We start from the raw sequence: 24224 nt of genomic DNA on the forward strand, positions 1-24224 counted from the left end.
CGAATCTTAGCTAGCGTTTATAATGCATTTGCTGTTCCGTAACTACTTGCCCTTGCACCATTTTGGTCTCTTCTTACTGCTTCAGATATTAAGGCTATTCGGAGTGTTTTACAAGTATGCGAAATATGTGCCACGGCTGCCTCTTTGGACTAACAACAGCTCCCTATTTTTGCAGTACAGAGTTGCTAGCCCAGCGCCCGCGGTGCAAAAAAAAAAATGAGAGATATCAGAGGCAGATTATTGGTGAAAGCATCTCTGAAATTTTCCTTCGTTATCATGCGTTTGTGCCAATGTATGACTGCCCTTACTTGTATTTTTTCTTGTCAGTTCTTCTTTGTTTTGGTTTTGTTTGTATTTGTCAGAATTTATTTGTTTCTTTTCCTTTCTTTTCTTTATAACTCCGTCAGTGTTGTATTTTGCATGTATGATGGGGCAATATATATATATATATATATATATATATATATATTTTTATATATATATATATATATATATATATATATATATATATATATATATATATATATATATATATATATATATATATATATATATATATATATATATATATATATATATATATATATATATATATATATATATATATATATATATATATATATATATATATATATATATATATATATATATATATATATATATATATATATATATATATATATATATATATATATATATGTGCAAATACCCTGATTGAAATTGATTTCCAATTCCAATGCCTAGGTCATTGCTAATAAGGGCGGATTCATCAAAAAGTATATTGTGCCTTATGCATTGGCTGCCTTATGCAGAATCAAATGAAACAGTGGAAATATTAGAATTTAGAGCTTTGACTATATCATATTTATGCTGTTGTATGCGCTTTTCTAAATTCTTGTGTTTTGTACCTACATAATATTTGCCACAATCGCATGGTATTTGATAGACCCCTCTTTGGCGAGTAACTGGGGTTTTATCTTTACCAGAATTTAAAAAATTTATGATTTTAAGATTATTTGTGAATACTACATTCAGAGTATTTTTTGTGCAAACTTTTTTAAGATTTGTAGTGATTTTTGGGATGTAGGGGAGGTAAATTATGTTTAAGGGCTTGTCAGAAATCTCACATGGTAAACTATGAATTACGGGAAAAGAATTACGGGATTGGAAATATATTGAGTACTTGTTACAGAGTTTAACCAAGGTCATTAAGACTTCACAATCTATTCCTGCTGCTGAAGCTTCTATTAAGTAATAATTTTCTTTGATTTTATTTTCTAATAACTGTTCAGATACTGCGACATCAATATTTGTATACATTGAAACAATGCCAAGCTACTTATAATTGTATTTTCTGAGATATTTACGTTTTTGAGTTTTTCAGCTAAATCTACCGAATTACATATATATGATTTTTGAGAGTAAAGCAAATGTTTAAAGGCTGTACATAACCATTTCCCAATATTGGATGTGGGAGCTTTCGTACACTATGTGCCTTAAAGGAATGCCTTGCTTGTGTAATTTTGGTAGACCATAAAACTTTGGGCAAAAGCTACCGCAGGGGAAAAATTTATTATATAGTTGTGGAGTAATTTTACCATTTTCTTTTAAACTTTTTAACTCATTTATAATTTTGTTTGCAAATTGATCGGTATGATCGTGGGTTATAGTTCTATATGTTGTCTCGTCATTTAGATGAGAATAAATTTTTGTGTCGTAATCTGTCGTATCCATGACAACCAGAGAATTGCTTTTATCTGCTTTAGTTATAATAATGGATGAATCTTTATGCCTTTACGGAGATTAGAAAGTATTTTTAGGTCATACAAATTATCTGGTTTTTTTATTGGCGGGAGAATTAACCTTTTTTGATTGTTGTAAAGGGTATCTATAAGACTAGCCCTAACTTCATCTGGGTTGGAAATAGATGTACAAAATTTGCGCACAGTGGACACTTGAGAGGAAATTAAATCTGCCACAGGGACTGTTTTGGAAGAAAAGAGAATTGTGGACCTTTTTCGAGAATTTGAATTCCTTTTGGTTCAAGCATTATAGAGGATAGATTAGCAACAGCTGGTCCAGAAGTGAATCGGAGTGTAAGTAGGGCTATTCCTCGAAAATTCATATCGTAGGTTTTCCAATTTCTTAATAAGTCGTTCCCTTGATTAGCGGGAATCATGACTAAAATTCCTTTCCAATGTAGCAACCTGGCTAAAATCAACAGAGGACAAATTTTGAAATGAAATGTTTCTAAGGATTTTCTTTCAGAGGAAATCGTGTATCTTTTTTGTTTTTTGTTTTTAATGATATGTGTTAATGTTTTTAATTCTAGTGCGCGAGCAAATTGCTATGCTTTCCGGGTATTTAAGTGTAATCTAAATCTTAAAGACTTGGGAATAAGATTTTCAATTTTGCAAGATTCCAAAAATTTTGTTGGTTAATGATATTAGCGTGTTTTTGCCTAAATTAATAAAATAAAAGATATCATTGGTCAATTGCTCCCCATAAGCGAGACGAAAATAGCGACGAAGACCAAACTGCCTTTCATTGCACGGGATTGTCTTTTCAGTCTACAGTTAATTACACTATTAACAAATAAAATAGGATACCCATTTCCAAAAAGTATGTCCTTGATAAAGTTTAATTCTGTTGTGAAGTGGGAATCAGAAAAAATGTTTAGGGCACGATCGACGAGGAATATTACGACTGCTCTTTTAACTTGTGGGGGGTGGTTTGATTTAAAATGCATATGTCTATTATTTTGTGTTGGTTTTCTACAGTATAATTAACTGTAGACTGAAAAGAAATTCCGTAAAATTAATGAGAGTTTACCATGTGAGATTTCTGAAAAGCCCTTAAACATAATTTACCTCCCCTACATCCCAAAAACCACTACAAATCTTAAAAAAGTTGGCACAAAAAAATAATCTGTATGTAGTATTCACAAATAGTTTTAAAACCATAAATTTTCTAAATTCTGGTAAAGATAAACCCCCAGTTACTCGCCAAAGAGGGGTCTATCAAATACCATGCGATTGTGGCGAATACTATGTAGGTAGAACACAACCGAATTTAGAAAAGTGCATACCACAGCATAAAGATGATAAAGTCAAAGCTCTAACTTTTAAAATTTCCACTGTTTCATTTGATTCTGCATTAAGCAGCAATATTTTTGAAAATCTTAGCGACAATTTGCTTTTCGATGAATCCACCCTTATAAGCATTGACCTAGGCATAAGACAGGTAGTCTGAGAATCAATTGAAATCAGACTTATAGTTAGTTTCCAAACACAACCTAATTGCATTGTGAAATCCATAAGCAGATTAGAAGATCGAACTTGGGATAAAAAACGAAAAAAATAGCAACTAACCTTGCCTTCCATTTTGTCATGTCCAGCGGTTTGCCCAGTAGCAATTAACAACTTGTTTGGATGAATGCAAAGACTGAAAAATAAAAGATGATTCACACCGATTAGATTCGCCAAAATGATTGCTGAGAAAACATTTGTCGTATCCAAAAGTACTTGAAAATGAGAAACAAAAAATGCCCCCGAAGCGTTACAAATGATGCACATACATGCAATACGAATTTTGTAATTATCAGGGTACAGCGGTATTCAACTCATTAAAAGACGAACTATATCCCATAATACTTAAAAAAAATGTTTCTCTCAAGACTTTCCAGTGAGAAACATTTCCAACTTGGCACTTATTTAGAAATGATAACTATAATCAAGTCTAAAAATAATTAAATAGTCTATTCATTTATGACTTAATAAATAAAATATATAAAGTAAAATTTTATATTGAAACAAGTGAAACTATCCGTGAGAATCTTTGAAGAATCACGTAAAAATGGAAGGAATTCGTATAACCAAGCCTAAAAAGGCACTTTTTTGACGATTGGGACACTTTACCCTTAGAAATCCTCTTACCCATAGAAAAAATGGTACTGTTCTAAAATCCGGGAAACACGCGATAAGTGAAGTTTGGTTAATGCTAATGAAATAAAACAAAATAGGATAAAAATATAATAGTTAAGAAAAAAATTTCGGCTATATATTTACACATTAGGGGAAGTGAGTGTAAAGCACAGCATATATTAAATAAATAACCTAACCTAGGAATCTTTTTTTAAAAAAAAGGTATCTAGGTATCTTTCGTAAAGCATAGCATATATTAAATAAATAACCTAACCTAGGTATCTCTTTAAAAAAAATGGTATCTAGGTATCTTTCGTAAAGCATAGCATATATTAAATAAATAACATAACCTAGGTATCTTTTTTTCCCCTAAACCCCAAAAAACTAAAATTTCAATATAGTTCCCGGAGTGAGAAACCCCTTTTTATACAGTGTCAGATAGACAATTACCGGGGAATGGCTATCTGAGCTTTGTGTGTTTCCCGCATTTTAGAACAGTACCGAAAAATATTGTCAATCGGTCTGTAATTATTTATTTGATAAATTTGAATCCTACTCAGTGTGTTTCTGACCTTCTTATGGCTTCTATATTAAAAAAAGGAAATACATGGAAGACGGATCAATCTTTACTGAGCACCCACAAATGGGGGCGCTTCGAAATATTTTAAGGCCATAGATTACCCATCTGAACTGTCCGGATTATTGCCTTAATCTGTTTTATTGCACTACAATAAGATACTTACCACTTGACATCATCAGTATGACCCAAATAGTGCCGTTGTGTCTGTTCTTCAACGTTATACAGAACAACAACTGCCGCAAGGAAATAAACAATTTCCCCTGTCGGCAATAGATATAAATTGGATCTACAATCTTTCCCTCGATAGCCATACGCCCATTCCAGCTTCAATCTTGACTGTGGGCCTGGGGTAACAGTGGATAGAGAGTATGATTCGATAAGGTGTGAGGGGACATATAATACAACAGGTCTTCCTCGTAAATAGAATTTGATGTATCCATCTTCCTCGTTAAAGGAGGCATCTCTAAGTCTGAAAAAAAAGAACGATTAAGTAGTTGTTCCAATATATATATATATATATATATATATATATATATATATATATATATATATATATATATATATATATATATATATATATATATATATATATATATATATATATATATATATATATATATATATATATATATATATATATATATATATATATATATATATGCTATATGGTACTTGTCTTGAATCCGATAAGTTTCCGCTAGCTAGTGAGTTGTTTTTCACTCACTGTGACAAAGATTTAAACTTTAGTTTTGGGGGGTTGAAGGGACAAAAAAAAGGTACATTGGTTTCTAAACTACTATGTTTGTATCTTATTTGACAAAAAAAAAATACAGAAACTTTTTGCTGCACCTGCTAAGAAAACCGCTAAGGGCTTGTTGGCAGCAGGTGGGAATCTTCTATTCCAGATATTCTAAAAAATACTATTTTATATTATTCCACTTGGTCGCCAGATATACAACAACCATTATTCAGGAAATTTATATTTATTGGGTTTTTAGAGTTGCTTCTATGTTACTGTATCCCAGACCGCCCCTCCCTTAACACCCGGATAGGTTATGTAGCCCTTGGCTACAAAAAAAAAGTTCGCTAGTTTGTATTATTTTTTGCACTTGTTTCTCACAAGTTGGTCTATAATATCAAACAACGCCAATTTGAAAAAAAAAAACAAATCTGCAAATTGAATACATGCATTAAAGGTTACGGGAAGGGAGGGGGGCTGGTATGCAATCAAGTTGGAAACAACTCTAAAAATTCAATAAGTTTAAATTTTCTAAAGTATGTATCTCTTATAACCACCAAACTCAAGAAGTGAAGTTAGATTAGTCCAAATGAAATATACCCAAGTATGACATGGGCGCCGGCAAGGGGGGCATGGCCCCCCCTAGAAATTCGGGACTATAAGTAATTATGAGGAAACAAAAGGAAATAGAGCAGAATAGGGAAAAACCATGGAAAAAAATGTTTGTTGCTCCATTTTTGGCTGCCTGCCAATAGATTGTGACCCATAATAAGGAAAATATAAGTTCTAATTTGTAACTGAGTAACCCCTAACCAGTTTTCCACAAACATTTTTTTTATATGATTTGGTTGGAGCAAAAAAAAAAAAATCTTCATAGCAATGAACGATAAGTATATAAAGAACCTTGTCAGTAAGGAACGTATAAGAGCCTAACTATTGATAACATTCAGTCAAAGAATCAGCTTTTTATGGGGATCTTAAATACGTATTTGTTTATTAGTAATTAGTGCAGTAAATAGAACACAAGAGAGTTAGTAAAATTATAGAAAACACAAGGAAAACAACTTAATAAGGGGCCATTTCGGTAAGAATATGCCGTCAATTTTTGCTTGCATTGCAAGAGTACCCATGAGCTGATATATAAAGTCACTATAATCAGAAATATTTCCCCTGAACGGAATACTAAGAATTTCTGTATTTCCCCCCTGAACGGATACGTTCTTTGTTTTTTATTATAATTTTTTTCTGTTTATAGGAGTGATTGTATATATCTATTTGTCTCTTTGAAAAAGATATAATTTCTTATAGTTATGAAGTATAAAGGTGTCAAATATACTGGCTTTTGGCATTTAAAATTTAATTAAAAATATTGAATTAAAAGTTTGTATTTGATTATTTGAATCTTAGTTTTAATGTTTTACTTTGAACAAACTACTTTGATAATGCATTACTTTTTATAAACATGAATCTACAGGCAATAAATATTTTGGTGTTTCAGAACCAAGTTCAAAACTGTCGATATTGTTAAAAAAATATCCGTCCAACGCTTCGGCATTGCTCAACAGAACTTAATGCTGGGAGTTTGTATCTCAGTTTTTGTAAGTAGGCTATTGTTTTGGGTATTTTTTTTGTAGCTACTTACTTTTTTCATTTTTAAATATTTTTGCTTTAATTGACATACTTTTTCCATTGCCTTTATAAAATTGTTGTTTCTAGGCTTCATTAAACAAATAAAATAAAACAAGTTTTTTCAACTGAAAGTTAGGAGCAACATCAAAACTTAAAACGAACAGAAAATTACATATATGAGGAGGGTTTCCCTCCTCAACACCTCGCTCTTCAAGCTAAGTTTTTCGGCATTTACCCTTGTGTTTTAGGAATCGTTTTTAAAGAATTGAGACAAAATTTAAACGTTAGCGCAAAGAGCGAGATGTTAAAGAGGGGGCAAACCCCCTCATATGCGTAATAATTTCTGTTTGTTTTGTTTTAATGTTGCTCCTTACTTTCAGTTGAAAAAAACTTGCTTTTTTTTTTTTTCTGATCGTTCTTTAAATAACGCCAGGATACCTGGCTCAACCTCCAAGGAAAAATCCCCCTCCCATAGAAATATCCTCTGGACAATTCAATTCAGGCAAAAATTTACACAGGAAAATAACCCTTAGCATGTCCACGCGTAAAATTGAATCGGTAAAGAGAAAGCAAGACATATAAACAAATTTCGTATATGAATTCTCGCAAATTCACCCAGTGTACAATTTTTTCCGAAAATTTCAACCCCTGGAAACCATCCTCTCCATTGAAAATTCTCACTGCAGAAAATGCGTCCTCCCCTCCCCACCCGAAAAATGTATGCATGCTTCCTAATAACAAATAAAACAAAGGGCGATTTCTATAACTTTAAAACCTTTCCGCAGGGGCTGTAGGGGATCATTATATCCAAAGACATAGTTATTGGGCCTTTCAACTATGCTGAAGAAAAAAGCTATCTCAAAATTTTGGTCGGACGATTTTGGGAAGAAAGTTGTGTGAGAGGGGGCCTAGTTGCCCTCCAATTTTTTTGGTCACTTAAAAAGGGCCCAAAAACTTTTCATTTCCATTAGAATGAGCCCTATCTCGAGGTTCTAGGTCCACTGGGTCGATACGATCACCCCTTGGAAAAAAACAACAACAAAAACAAATAAACACGCATTTGTGATTTTTCTTCTGGTAAAAATTACAAAATTCCACATTTTTGCAGATATGAGCTTCAAACCTCTACAGTAGGGTTCTTTGATACGCTGAATCTGATGGTATGATTTTCATTAAAATTCTATGACTTCAAGGGGGTCTTTCCCTCTTTTTCCGAAAATCAATCAAAATTTCTCAGGCTCGTAGCTTTTGATGGGCAAAACTAAACTTAATGAAAATAATATATTAGGAATCAGCATAATCAGCCAATTCTTTTGATATATCTGTTGGAATCAAAACTCCTTTTTTTAGAATTTTGGTTACTATTGAACCAGGTCGCTGTAAGTAAGTTACAGTTTATTACCACGAACTATTCAATTACCCATCAAACTCTAAACCTTATTACAAAAAGTATTTTATTCATAAAACTTTACAGTTTCATGAAATGTAATAAAACAAATAGAAAAGGTTTTTCAACTAAAGTAAGGAGCAAGTTTCAAATCTGTTCCTTGCTTTCAGTTGAAAAGCTCTTTTTTTTATAATTTCTGATTGTTTTCCAAATCATACCCAGGCCTAACCAAGATATAATCTGATCGCGTATCAGAGAACCATACTGTAGAGATTTCAAGCTCCAATCTGCAAAAGTGTGGAAATTTGTATTTTTGCCAGAAGAAAGATCACGGATGCGTGTTTATTTGTTTTTCTTTTCTTTTCCCCAGGGGTGATCGTATCGACCCAGTGGCCCTAGAACGGAAATTAAAAGTTCTCGTGCCCTTTTTAAATGACAAAAAAATGGAGGGCAACTAGGCCCCCTCCAACGCTTTTTTCCCAAAGTCACCCGATAAAAATTTTGAGATGGCCATTTTGTTCAGCATGGTCGAAAAATATAATAAATATGTCTTTGAGGATGACTTAATTCCCCACAGTCCCCAGGGGAAGGGCTGCGCAAATTATGAGTTTTGCCCAATGTTTACATATAATATTGGTTATTGGGAAGTATACAGACGTTTTCAGGTTTTTTTTTTCTGGTAGTGGGGGGCGGGTGGGTCGGATCTTACTTGGACCCACCTTATACTAAACTTACACCCATCACACTCAAGTTCTTGGTCTGACATAACTGGTTTCTTTCTGTATATGTACTCAGTGATAATCAGCTTAGCCTGAAAGAGGTATATTTCAATTAAATTTTGGTTGGGTTAGGTTAGCTTAGTCTAGAATCCATTTAATATAATGCGTTCGGAGGGGCCTGATTTCCATAAAACTGTTGTAGTTTCCACAATTTTGTTACTATTGTATCCTATTTTCATCATACTTAGGTATATTTCATTAGGATTAATCTAACTTCACTTCTTGAGTGTGGTGGTTATAAGAGATACGTACTTTAGAATATTTAAGCATATTGAATTTTCAGAGTTGTTTCTAGCTTGATTGCATACCAGCCCCCGTCCCTTCCCGTAACCTTTAATGCATAAATTCAATTTGCAAATTTGTTGTTTTTTTCTTTCAAATTGGCGTTATTTGACATTATAGACCAACTTGTGAGAAACAAGTGCAAAAAACAAAACAAACTAGCGAACTTTTTTTTGTAGCCAACGATTAGGTACATAACCTATCTGGGTTTTAAGGGAAAGGCGGTACGGGATACAGTAACATAGAAGTAATTCTGAAAACCAAATAAATAAAAATTTCCTAAATGTAATGAAGAACAAATTGTATTATTTTAAGGTTTAATTTAGAAGAATGGACAATATTTACTGTTATCCAAATTTCACTATCTCAAGAACCGCAGGAATTTAATGTTTTGGAAGTGTCATCTTCAATCTTTAAGAGTCGTGGTAAAATTTTATATCATGGTTTCGTGAATTGGGGGGGGGGGGGGATGCAGCGTCCCAAAAATGTCTGCCCCTCCATTAAATTCTGAAAACATCTTTTTTATATTTTCATAAAAATGGCTTTTTCGGTATTTACATTGACAAAAACTGAAATCTTAGTTATTTTCAACAAACAAAATTGGGTAAATTTTTCGTTATTCATATTATTGACTTACGAATAAAGTAAACATACCACTCGATGCCTTTTTTATGCTCTTTCCAAATATAATAGTTATTTTTGTCGGAAATGAATTTTACCCCCACCCCCATATATACCAATTCAGGGTATATATTTGCACATTAGGGGGGGGGGGGGGTTAAACTTACCACTCATTTAAATAAGACATAAAATTTACCCCCACCCCCCTAATGTGCAAATATATACCCTGAATGGACATCCGGCCATATGGCTAATATGGGAGTAAAGTTCATTTGTGATGCAAATGGATGTTGTATTTAGATTGAGGATGCAATTCTAGGTATATATTTGCACATTAGGGGGGGGGAGGGGGGGGTATATATTCTATAAATATATAGGTCCTAAGAAATTCATGAATTTCTTAGAAAAACTGAAAAAAACAGGAAAGAAGTTAAGACAAAGGCTCTCTCCCTGCAAAATGTGTTAACTAGGATTATTCTGCATATTGTGGAGTAAGAATTGTTTTCTTAATATGTTTCCTTATGTCCAGCTGGACTCCTATACTGGTTGGCCGGTTGTCTAATTTAAAGATTTGTATATATATACACTGTCAAATTAGCTATCTGGTGGTATCCCTTCGTGAGGAGATTAAATATGCTAGTGAATCCGAATTATGTTTTTAGTAAGAACAAGGTATATAGCCTATTTTAACAAAGTACAAAGTTATTTCAAGCAATAGTAAGAGTGCACTTAAAATACTTTCGAATTCTTACTCTTCATCCATTTCAAAAAAAAAAAATTTTTTTTTTTACTAAAACTAACTAAAACTTTCGCAGCATAACAGAAACTGACGAAGCTGTTTTAGGAGAAACTACCACACAAAGCTTCGTGTCTGAATTTTTTTGCGGTTTCACGCATCGAAGATTTGAAAAGCTTCCAGACGGAAAGATCCATTAATAATAAAATACCTACCGATCCATAATTTTAATATTTAAATCCCTATTCTGTTGGTATACAACCATTCAGGTTTCAACAAGACTAAAAGCAATTTAAGGTGGACCGGATTCTCTTCGCAAAGCATGATTTAGTGCCGTGCGCAAACTGTGCGCAGATGCAAAAACTGAATTGAAATAGGAAACTGGTAAACCATTGAACTCTCAGAGAAACGCTCTAATAAATAGCTTAATCAAAGATACCTGCATCAGCATCAGCCAAACGCAGGAAATTGCTCAATTGCTAAGTAGCGAAGTCTGCTTATAGCAAAGAGAGAATAGCGATCGAAGTAAAATGGCCAAGGTGCAGTGTTTTTTCGTAGTTGAAAAAAGTTACGTCTCAGAACTCTGATTTAAATATCAGAAGTCAGGGTAACGACAATGGTCAGGTACGGAATGTAATGTAAGCGCTCCGAAAGGTTGAGGATGGTAGGTTAAGATAATTAAGCCAAGTTTTACGTATAATAGATGGCCAAATATTATGCTATTTGGCCATCCATCAGGGACCAATTCCCGAAAGGGGTGGTAAGAGTTTATAAGAAAGGAAAAAAGGAAACAGGTACGGTACTTAATGTTTTATATACGGCTAGTAAAACAAAAGTACCTAAAACTATCTTTAAATAGTTTTTCCGCACTTGTCTATTATAGCGACCACACTGAAGTTCTTGATCTGAGTAAAACCGTTTTCTCTATCTGCATTCAGAGATAATTAGCTTAGTGAGATAAACTATCCAGGTATATTTCAATTACATATTTAAATCAAAGAGTCGGTTCAGTTAGGTATTTAATATAATGCGCTCTAGGCGGCATGCTTTCCATAAATTTCTGCCGTAGTTTCCATAACTTTGTTACTATTTTTTCATCATATTTGGTATATTTCAATATGATTAACCTAACTTCATCTACTTGAGTGTGGTCGCTGTAAGACAAGTACCAGTTTTCCCTTAGATATGAAAAATACGAGAAACTATGCGAAAAATCAAATAGATTTTGATATTTTCGGGGGATTTAGGTGCTATTGACATCAGAGGCGTAATTTGCTATGGGGCAGGAGAAGGCTACTGCTCCCTCAAGACCTAATTTTGCAACCCCCAGATTTCAGTTTGCCCCCCAGCTGAAATGTAGTTTCCACAAAACAAATGTCAAAACTGAGATAAGCCTGCATAATTCAAGCATCCAGAGGAAGAGGTCAGTATTCTTTAGTATATATTTGCCCTTATGGTACTATATGGCTCATTTTTCATTTTTCACTGTCATTTTCACTTGATTTGCAATAATTGGCTCCAACTTTGCCGCCCCCCAGGATTTTGACGAAATCACGCCACTGATGGGCATTGCCCTATCTACCAATCTACTCTCAACACGTTATTTTCAGCTTACCATCTCTCCTTCTATACCATCCACGATCAGCTCTCAAGAGATCGTTCTTTCCATTTTCCTACACAGGTCCAAAAAAGCCAGGAGGGGAGAAGTGTGCCCAAATAATCTTTTTATAACCCAAGGTCTAAGTTTCTACAGTGCTGACAATACAATAGTAAAACAGTTTGTGGTAACGAACTCTAAGTAAGGAGCGACACGGTTCAACAGTAACCGAAACTCTAAAAAACGGAATTTTGATACCAATAGCTATATCAAAAGAATTGAATTTTTATGCTCATTTCAAATATATAAGTTTCATTAGTTTAGTCTTACCTATTAAGGGTTACGAGTCTGAGCAAATTTGCCCTATTCTTGAAAAGGGGGAAACATCCCCTAAAAGTAATAGAATCTTAACGAAAATTACACTATCCGATTCGGCGTATCAAAGAACCCTGTTGTAGAGATTTCAAGCTCCTACCTGCAAAAAATGTGGAATTTCGTATTTTTGCGAGAAGAAATATCACGGATGCGTGTTTATTTTTTTTTTTTTTTTAGGGGCTGATCGTATCGACCAAGTGGTCCTAAAATATCGGGAGAGGGCTCATTCAAACGGAAATTAAAAGTTCTAGTGCCCTTTTTAAGTGACCCAAAAAAAGAGGGCAACTAGGTCTCCTCCCACGCCCTTTTTTTTATCAAAATCGTCCGATCAAAATTTCGAGATAGTCATTTTGTTCAGCATAGTTGAAAGGCCGAATAAATATGCCTTCAGAGATATCATGACCCTCCATAACCCCTAGGAAGAGGTTTTTAAGTTACAAAATTTACCCATGGTTTACATATAGTATTTTTTATTGGGAAGTATGTATACATTTTTTGGGTGGAGGGGGGGGCAATTTTCTTCTGGTTGGATTTTCCACGGGGATAATTTTCCATGGGGAGGGAAGTTTCCAGGTATTGAATTTTTCAAGGGAAATTTTAGACTGGGGGAATTTGCCAGATTTCCTATACGAAATTCGTCTTATATCTTGTTTTCTCTTTGGCGACTCAATTTTACGCGTGGAGATGTTAAGGATAATCGTCCAGGGTTAATTTTCACCAGGAATGAATTGTCTAGAGAATAAATCCGTGGGGAGGAGGGATTTTTCCGTGGAGGTGTAGCCAGATTTCCTGGCATTATTTAAAAAACCATTAGAAATTAAACGAAAAAAGTTGTTTAACTAAAAATTAGGAGCAACATAAAAACTTAAAACGAACAGAAATTGTTACGTATGTGAGGGGGGGTTGCTCTACCTCAACACCTCTCTCTTTACGCTAAAGTTTGAATTATGTCCCAATTCTTTAAGAACGACTGCTGAAACACTATTTTTGATTCATTAGAACAATAAGAAGCTAGTAGCGACCTATCAGGAGGTACTAAACTTACATAATTTATGCATGTTTTTATGGTTTTTCTCACTGAGAATGTTTTTTCATGGTTTTTCACACTGTTTGATGGATTTCAACATAAGTTCACATCAACAATTGCTGGATGTAGACATCTGGTTAATGGATGATTGTTTGATGGATATGTGTGTTGGACATTTTTATTTGTTGTTTTCTTGGATGTCAATAACAATTACTGGATGTTTCTTGGATGACAATAACAATTGCTGGATGTTTTTTGGATGTCAACATCCGGTTGGGATACTATGATAACAAGGTGACATTATCAGATAAGGAAATTTCAATATTGGAATATTCTTATTAGAGTTGCAAATACAGACAGGAAAAGATAACTGATTGACACAATTTCTCCATGAGACAAGATAAATTTGAAAGCAGAATCGAAAATGGTAAACCATCTGAGGGAATACTAGCTCCTATTAAGAGATACATATTTTTTTTTTTATTAGGGCGGTTCTCGACTGTGTTCGGTATAATACACAACTATCATTTGAATATTGTTATAAGGTCCCCTACCACAACCCCAAAGGGCCCCCGCAGGCCCCCAGGCCCCCGGGGCCCCAAAGGACCCTCCCCTCCCCTTCCTCCCCCTCTCCTCCCCTCCCCCTATTTTTTATTACTTTTTTTTAATTTTTTTAACATAGTATTTTTTTCAACTTTTTTTTACATCTCGTTGTGGTATAACATGTCACTGTTACATTCTCTTGATGGTTCAAAGTGCATTTTGGATCTTTTCCCTTAAAATGCAAGAGTTGGATTATTTCAGTAGTGTTTTGGCGTGGTTTACCATATCACTGTTACATTCTCTTGATGTTTCAGAGTTCATTTTGGATCTTTTTCGTTGAAATGCAAGAGTTGGATTATTTCAGTAGTGTTTTGCCGTGGTTCACCCATGTCACTGTAACATTCTCTTGATGTTTCAAAGTTCATTTTGGATTTTTTTTTTGAAATGCAAGAGTTGGATTATTTAATTAGTGTTTTGTCATAATTTACTTTGTTACTGTTACATTGTCTTGATGTTTCAATGTTAATTTTTATAATTCTTCGTTGAAATTCAAGAGTTGGATTATTTCAGTAGTGTTTTCTCATGGTTTACCTTGTCACTGTTACATTCTCTTGATGTTTCAAAGTTCATTTTGGATCTTTTTCATTGATATGCAAGAGTTGGATTATTTCAGTAGTGTTTTATAGTGGTTTACCTTGTCACTGTAACATTCTCTTGATGTTTCAAAGTTCATTTTGGATCCTTTTCGTTGAAATGCAAGAGTTAAATTATTTCAGTAGTGTTTTGTCGTGGTTTATCTTGACATTGTTACTTTCTCTTGACGTTTCAAAGTTCATTTTGGATTTTTTTTTTCGTTGAAATGCAAGAGTTGGAATATTTCAGTAGTGTTTTGTCGTGGTTTACCAAGTCATTGTTACATTCCCTTGACGTTTCAAAGCTGATTTTGGATTTTTTTCGTTGAAATGCAAGAGTTGGAATATGTCAGTAGTGTTTTTTCATGGTTTGCCTTATCACTGTAGCGTCCTCTTCATGTTTCAAAGTTCATTTTGGATCCTTTTCGTTGAAATGCAAGAGTTGGAATATTTAAGTAGTTTTTTGTCGGGGTTTACCTTATCACTGTTACATTCTGAAGATGTTTCAAAGTTCATTTTGTATTTTTTTCGTTGAAGATTAAGAGTTGGAATATTTCACTAGTTTTTTGTCGTGGTTTACAAGTCACTGTTACATTCTAAAGATATTTAAAAGTTCATTTTGGATTTTTTTTCGTTGAAATGTAAGAGTTGGAATATTTCAGTAGTATTTTGTCGTGGTTTACCTTGTCACTGTTACATTCTCTTGATGTTTCAAAGTTCATTTTGGATTTTTTTTTTCGTTGAAATGTAATAGTTGGAATATTTCACTAGTGTTTTGTCGTGGTTTACAATATTACTGTTACATTTTGAAGATGTTTCTAAGTTCATTTTGGATTTTTCGTTGAAGTTTAAGAGCCGGAATTGTTAAGTAGTGCTTTTTCGTGGTGTACCTTGTAGCTATAACATTTGGAAGATTTTAAAAGGTTCATTTTGGATTTTTTTTCGTTGAAGTGTAAAAGATGGAATATTTAAGTAGGGTTACGTTATGGTTTAACAAGTAACTGTTACATTCTGAAGATGTTTCAAAGTTCATTTTGAATTTTTTTTTTCGTTTAAATGTAAGAGATGGAATATTTCAGTAGTGTTTTGTCGTGGTTTACCTTGTCACTGTTACATTCTCTTGATGTTTCAAACTTCATTTGGATTTTTTTGTTGAAATGTAAGAGATGAAATATTTCAGTAGTGTTTTGTCGCAGTTTACCTTGTCACTGTTACATTCTCTTAATGTTTCAAAGTTCATTTTGGATTTTTTTCGTTGAAACGTAAGAGTTGGAATATTTGAGTAGTGTTTTGTCGTGGTTTACCTTGTTACTGTTACATTCTCTTGATGTTTCAAAGTTCATTTGGATTTTTTTCCTTGAAATGCAAGTTTTGGAATATTTCAGTACTGTTTTATAATGGTTTACCTTGTCACTGTTACATTCTCTTGATGTTTCAAAGTTCAGTTTGGATTTTTTTCGTTGAAATGTATGAGTTGGAATATTTCAGTAGTGTTTTGTCATGGTTTACATCTTGTTACTGTTACATTCTCTTGATATTTCAAAGTTCATTTTGGATTTTTTCGTTGAAATGTATGAGTTTGAATATTTCAGTAGTGTTTTGTCATGGTTTACATTGTCACTGTTACATTCTCTTGATGTTTCAAACTTCATTTTTATTTTTATTTTTTTCGTTGAAATGTAAGAGTTGGAATATTTCAGTAGTGTTTTGTCGTGGTTTACCTTGTCACTGTTACATTCTCTTGATGTTTCAAAGTTCATTTTAGATTTTTTTTTTAAATGTAAGAGTTGGAATATTTCAGTAGTGTTTTGTCGTGGTTTACCTTGTCACTGTTACATTCTCATGATATTTCAAAGTTCATTTTAGATTGTTTTCGTTCAAATGTATGAGTTGGAATATTTCAATAGTGTTTTGTCGTGGTTTATCTTGTCACTGTTACATTCTCATGATATTTCAAAGTGCATTTTGGATTTTTTCGTTCAAATTTATGAGTTTGAATATTTCACTAGTGTTTTGTCGTGGTTTACCTTGCCACTATTACATTCTCATGATATTTCAAAGTTCATTTTGGATTTTTTTTTATTGAAATGTAAGAGTTGGAATATTTCAGTAGTATTTTATCGTGATTTACCTTGTCACTGTTACATTCTCTTGATATTTCAAAGTCCATAGTGAGAGAGATACGCAAAAAGTTGGGTTAATTCAGGTTAGGTTATGTTGGGTTAGCCTTGGGTTAGGCTAACCCAACATAACCTAACCTGAATTAACCCAACTTTTTGCGTATCTCTCTCACTATGGACTTTGAAATATCAAGAGAATGTAACAGTGACAAGGTAAATCACGATAAGATACTACTGAAATATTCCAACTCTTACATTTCAACAAAAAAATCCAAAATGAACTTTGAAATATCATGAGAATGTAACAGTGACATGTAAACCACGACAAAACACTACTGAAATAACCCAACTCTTGCATTTCAAAGAAAAAGATCCAAAATGAACTTTGAAACATCAAGAGAAAGTAACAGTGACATGGTAAACCATGAGAAAACACTACTGAAATAATCCAACTCTTACATTTCAACGAAAAGATCCAAAATGAACTTTGAAACGTCAAGAGAATGTAACAGTGACATGGTAAACCACGACAAAACACTACTGAGATAATCCAACTCTTGCATTTCAACGAAAGAGATCCAAAATGAACTTTGAAACATCAAGAGAATGTAACAGTGACAAGGTAAACCATGAGAAAACACTACATAAATATTCAAACTCTTGCATTTCAAAAAAAAAGTCCAAAATGAACTTTGAAATATCAAGAGAATGTAACAGTGACATGTAAACCACGACAAAACACTACTGAAATATTCCAACTCTTGCATTTCAACGAAAAGATCCAAAATGAACTTTGAAACATCAAGAGAATGTAACAGTGACATGGTAAACCATGAGAAAACACTACTGAAATAATGCAACTCTAACATTTCAACGAAAAAGATCTAAAATGAACTTTGAAAAATCAATAGAAGGTAACAGTGACATGGTAAACCACGACAAAACACTACTGAAATATTCCAACTCTTGCATTTCAACGAAAAAGATCCAAAATGAACTTTGAAACATCAAGAGAATGTAACAATGACACGGTAAACCACAAGAAACACTACTGAAGTAATCCAACTCTTGCATGTCAATGAAAAAGATTCAAAATGAACTTCGAAACATCTTCAGAATGTAACAGTGACAAAATAAACCACGAGAAAACACTATTGAAATAATCCAACTCTTACATTTCAACGAAAAAGATCCAAAATGAACTTTGAAACATCAAGAGAATGTAACAGTGACAAGGTAAACCCCGACAAACACTAATGAAATATTCCAACTCTTGCATTTCAACGAAAAAGATCCAAAATGGACTTTGAAACATCAAGAGAATGTAACAGCGACATGGTAAACACCCGACAAATACTAATGAAATATTCCAACTCTTGCATTTCAACGAAAAAGATCCCAAATGAACTTTAAAACGTCAAGAGAATTTAAGAGTGACAAGGTAAACCCCGACAAATACTAATGAAATATTCCAACTCTTGCATTTCAACGAAAAAGATCCAAATGAACTTTGAAACATCAAGAGAATATAACTGTGACAAGGTAAATCACGACAAACACTAATGAAATATTCCAACTCTTGCATTTCAACGAAAAAGATCCAAAATGAGCTTTGAAACGTCAAGAGAATGTAACAGTGACAAGGTAAACCACGACAAATACTAATGAAATATTCCAACTCTTGCATTTCAACGAAAAATATCCAAAATGAACTTTGAAACATCAAGAGAATGTAACAGTGACATGGTAAACCACGAGAAAACACTACTGATATACTCCAACTCTTGCACTTCAATCAAAACGATCCAAAATTAACTTTGAAACATCAAAAGAATGTAACAGTGACATGGTATACCACAACGAGATGTAAAAAAAAGTTGAAAAAAATACTATATTAAAAAAAATCCAAAAAAAAAGTAAAAAAATGGGGGGAGGGGAAGGGGGCAGGGGAGGGGAAGGAAGGGGAGGGGAGGGGGATGAAGGGGAGGGAAGGGGCCCGTTGGGGGCCCGGGGGCCTTTGGGGGTCCTTTAGGGGCCCTTTGGGAGCCCGGAGGGCCTTTGGGGCCCGGGAGGGCCCTTTGGGGTTGTGGTAGGGGACATTATAACACTATTCAAATGATAGTTGTGTATTATACCAAACACAGTCGAGAACTGCCCTAATAAAAAAATAATAAGTATCTCTTAATAGGAGTTAGCATTCCCTCAGATGGTTTACTATTTTCGTTTCTGCTTTCAAATTTATCTTGTATCATGGAGAAATTGTGTCAATCAGTTATCTTTTCCTGTCTGTATTTTCAACTTTCTAATAAGAATATTCCAATATTGAAAGATCCTTATCTGATGATGTCACCTTGTTATCATAGTATTCCAACCGGATGTTGACATCAAAAAAACATCCAGCAATTGTTATTGTCATCTAAGAGATATCCAGCAATTGTTATTAAGTTCCAAGAAAACAACAAATAAATTGTCCAGCACACATATCCATCAAATAATCATCCAATAAACAGATGTCTACATTCAGCAATGTTGTTGAACTTATGTTGACATCCATCAAACAATGAGAAAAACCATGAAAAAAAATTCTCAGCGAGAAAAACCATAAAAACATGCATAAATTATGTAAGTTTAGTACCTCCTGGTAGGTCCCTACTGAAGCTTTTTTTAAAAGTACTAAAAAACTTTAGTGTAAAGAGCGAGGTGTTGAGGAGGAGCAACCCCCCACATACACGTAATAATTTCTGTTCGTTTTAAGTTTTCATGTTGCTCCTTACTTTCATTTGAAAAAACTTTTTTATTTTTTTATTTAATAAAAGCAGAGAGGGAAGTAATAACTGCTGCAATCTTGCAAATAGAAAATATGATAATGTTTTTAAATTTATTACCACAAAGTACCGGTACCATTCAATTAATGGTACTTTCTCAAGGAATTACTTTTGAACGGTGTAAGATCAATGAAAGTTTCAGTTAGTCTTCCAGAATAAAGATTAAGGCATGGAAACATGTTTTGAAGTTCTCATATACATCCCTCTTCTATCGAACATCTATTAACTAACATGGGAGTATTTGATGGTCAAGTATTTCAACCCTGAAATAATGTTTGGCTTCCATCCCCTATTTGTCAAAATCAATGGCTGAAGTACCCTCCCTGAAATTTCATTGGCATGCCATCATGGAATCAAGTGTTACTTAGGCTTTACATTGTCGGAAAACTGTTCACTGGTCGCATCTTCGTAAATCCACAATATCTACATTGTACAGTACACACAGTACAAAGAAGCTGTGAATCGACCCCAGGTATCAACAATCAGGAATGACTACAACATCTCAAAGATGAAAAAGAAAATGCTGAAGGATATGACCAAACTTGCGCATTGACACAAAATTAGGCTTTTTTGGCTTAATACATCCGCGTTATAACTTATTTCGCGAAGAAATAAATACATTTCTGGCAATTGCCATCAAACACTTCGTGCTAAGAGATAGCATATTAGCAATATATGCACATGAAAAGACCTGAATTTTAAGGAGCTGACAAAGAAGCGTGACAAATTATCCCTAATTTTAAGAAATGAGGTCACAGACTCAAAAGTGGAAGGATATTGATGAAAATTATCCCATCTAAGTCAGCATTTCAAAGAATTCTATTCCAGAGGTCTTAAATCCTTATCAACAAAATTGCAATTTTTTTTTCAAGAAGAATAGTCACAGGTGTGTGTTGTCTCCACCGAGGAGATCGTTTCAGACCAATGGTCCTAGATTATAGCGAGAGGACTCTATCGGTCGAAAATTGAAAGTTCTGAATATTCCTTTGTTTAAGAATTACTTTAAGTCAAAATCCAGCCTGCATAAAGCAGACATAGGTTAGCTTGGAAAGATCTTGGTAAGTTAAGATAGGTTAGGTGACTTTAAGCTGATAGGCCTACTGGTGAGCGAATTCTAGTTTCTTCACCTTCCTCCACATTTAAAGAACCTTAAAAGACAACATGGAGTAGTTCAGGGTAGGCAAAAAAGGAACAAAATTACTGAGCGCTAGATGGCGTTGGTGATTTTTATTTCGACACTACCACAAGTTTTCACTCATATATACTTCCAACGTACTTTGATCATGGCATTTAATACGGCGCGGCAAACGCAACTTTTTATGAAACAAGTGGTTCAATGCCACTCCGTAGGCACCATATAGGATCGTAACTAGAGGTGGACAAATTTTACTGCAATTAGACTGATGTTTCAGACAATTTGGTTGGTAAAAATGGTCAGCCAATAGATAGGATCCGTTGGTTCACCCCTCCCCCAACGTTTTGACTAGCAGCGTCATTGACTTGAATGCTATATTATCAATATTTTATAAATATATTTGAACCCCCAAAAAGTGATATAGAATCACATCAGCGCAGGACAGACCAACTTGGCTGCAGTAGTTCAAAAGCTGGTATGTTACATATCACAAACTTTAAAACAGAGTGATAGAAGTGGCAACAATGTTTCATCCATTTTGACTGTATAATTTAAGGGCCATTTCTTCTTACTGGAAATACTTTTAGACATCTAAGATTAGGCATCCTTTAGGAAACTGAAATTTCTTGGGAGTGGGTAACGAGGGAAGCCTTGAAAGATTGGGATGGAAGATGAGCGTGTGCGTACGTGGCTATGTTGACCGCAGACGGCTTGGTGTTGCAGTGAGTTGTTAGTAGTGGTAGTAGTAGTAGTAGCAAGATATGGTGCCAAATCCCACTATGGTATCAGAAGCACTATTTCTCAGCTATTTCTGTGAGCGAAAATAGAGGATGCGATGCATTTAGGAGAAAAAGATACTTTTAAATATTTCAGGAACAAAATAAAGTAGTAGACAACAAATTGAACCAATCTTAGCTTTAGCTTTTACAGTAAATCTGAATTTTACAAAAAAAATTACTAAATTTTACCTGACATAACACTTTTTGATCTACCGTTGTCAACTCCACAATAAAATGAACCAGAAGATTTTACAGCGAGAGAATATTTATTCCCTCTAAAACAATATGAAAATGCAATCGCTTTTTACCTCTTATCTAGCACTTTCATGATAAAAATATCAATTATTCAAACAAGCCACACCTAGCTCTAGCACAGAACTAACGAAAATCGAGACCTGTAGAAATCCATTAGACAAAGAAAACATGCGGGAAGAGGCAATTTGGATCCTCTAATTTAAATTCTAATTAAATGAGGGCTAAATGAACCCAAATTAATAGTTATTTTTACTCTATGAAATGATCATACTTCAAATGAAGATGAGGAACAGAGCCTCAATCAATGCATATTTCTTCCTCTTTTTTGTTCCTTTTTTATTCAATACTATCATTATTCCAGTTCTTCGTCTATTTCTAATTCTGACTCTAATTTCTAGCATTTATTTCAATGTATTTTTGTTTTCTCTGAGTATGTAAGTTATGATGAAATGATGAAAGATTGGTTTGTGAATTTTGTCAAATTAGTCTTCCTACTTGCGTATATTTTCTACCAATAAAAAAAACTTATAATTCGGAGTTCCATATATATCTTAAAGGATACTTCCCGAAACACAGTATCACAGAAAAACCTGCACACAGCGCAGAGAATACGGAAGTTCCTCGATCCTTTTTAATAGTTAAAATGAATGCCAGAATAAAAAAAAAAATAAAACAATGAGAAGCATTCTACGAATTGGAACATCCCTGAATAGAGAGCACCATTAAAAACTTGCAGAGGAGGAATCCTTAAATGCCCCTCAAAAATGATAAATGGTTCATAAGTTCTCGCAAGTAAAAATTCTTCCGAGGTGCTGGTTATAACCAGCACATCTGATAAAATTCGGAATAATAATTTGATTATTAAAACAGATTTTAATCACGGAGATGACTCTATTTGCAGGCAGCCAAACGAACCTAATCGTTCATTTTAACTCCAATTTTTTGCTATAACAGAAGGGAGTAGTAGCACTGTAGTTCTCATTTTTATCAGTTAGTCTATCATAAATCTTGGTTCAAAAAGAAATTCTGGTCTGTTTGGTGTTAAAACAAGCCAACTAGGAGTCACAAAAAGGATTAATACCCTACATTTTGTTGCCTCGGTTTCATCTACATTGTACGACCTTGTTAAAATGGATGAAACTTCAGAGTTCGATTATCTGCATCGCGAAGACAGCTAGAGATTTAGCGAAAAGCAGACGATGCTTGTAAAAACGGCCGAGTCCGTATTGGACTGTCACAGAGACCCCTTTTCTACGATTGAAGAAAGCCTTATAAATGTTGTAGTCAATGAGCAGGTCAGTCCATCGGTTGCGCGCTCCTTACTTGCAGCTGACGAACACAGACAGGAAGATGTAGTCAAGTACGTCAATTGAAATAAGAAAGTATTTTCAAAAGTTAAAGTAACCCCAATGGATCTAGCTTCAAGAAAGTCGGGATAAAAATGATTGCCGTAGGACAAAACGCACACTTATGACAGTGAAGAGAATCCTGTGACTGACAGGTTCGAACACTAACGGTGGACTGAAACAGCTCAGGAACATTTTGAGCTTTAAAGTGGTTACATATGCTCCTTCAATTTTTGAGCTCAGGGAAACTACGATGGCGCTTCGAAGGGGCGTTAAGAATAGTTCGCTGGGCTTTTTTAGAAAGCCAGTCGATTGCACAACTGGTCTGAAAATCCAAACTTCAAAGAGGAGCATTGCTTCAGCGGCTCTGAAGGCTTTTTTATTAACTTCATGCTACTGGTTCACCAAAAGCCACCAGCTGAAGACACAACCGTCTAAATCTACGCCAATTGATTGCTTAAATCCGCGTTGAATTAAAGGCATGGAACAGCAAGCAAAATTCATGTCCTGGGTAACAGGTATGAGGGACTGTTTGGCCATACTGATCCAAAATGGTGACAGTATATCTTTGAAGGACTGCAGTGGGTCTCAACAGTTACGAGGCTGCTTTTAGACAGCCTAATCTTCCTCGGCGAACACTAAAATTGGGAACTGGACGAACATTATTGCAAACACAAATAGCACCGGCAATCTGATAAGATCAGATTATGAAATACAGGAAGCAAACCAATATGACTATATAAGTAGCTGAAGTACCACCATCACCTTACGTATATGGTTGTTTGAAGGATCTGAAGACAGGATGAGTTGTATGTTTAAGTCATGATGTAGATTCGTTCAGTTTCGAGGAATTTCTGCGTAGCGAGCATGAGGAAGCAGACCCCAGAATGGCTCTGCACGTTGCCTTTAACTTC

General features: G+C 34.2%; 1 protein-coding gene across 5 annotated transcripts in view; it reads right to left on the reverse strand.

Annotated features, from left to right (window-relative positions):
* LOC148950714 (echinoderm microtubule-associated protein-like 2) overlaps window positions 1-24224 on the reverse strand; it is a 193721-nt gene that overhangs the window by 32354 nt on the left and 137143 nt on the right. For all 5 annotated transcript variants that reach the window (XM_089092591.1, XM_089092590.1, XM_089092588.1 and 2 more), the window contains 2 exons: window positions 4667-4972; window positions 3372-3444 (listed from right to left, as the gene is read on the reverse strand). In XM_089092591.1, the coding sequence (XP_088948717.1) occupies window positions 3372-3444; window positions 4667-4972 (379 nt within the window). The remainder of the gene's footprint in view (window positions 1-3371; window positions 3445-4666; window positions 4973-24224) is intronic.

The sequence above is a fragment of the Artemia sp. Qi Xiang Cuo genome, chromosome 7 (genome assembly GCF_049724085.1).
Source record: "Artemia sp. Qi Xiang Cuo chromosome 7, ASM4972408v1, whole genome shotgun sequence".
Lineage (NCBI taxonomy): Eukaryota > Metazoa > Arthropoda > Branchiopoda > Anostraca > Artemiidae > Artemia > Artemia sp. Qi Xiang Cuo.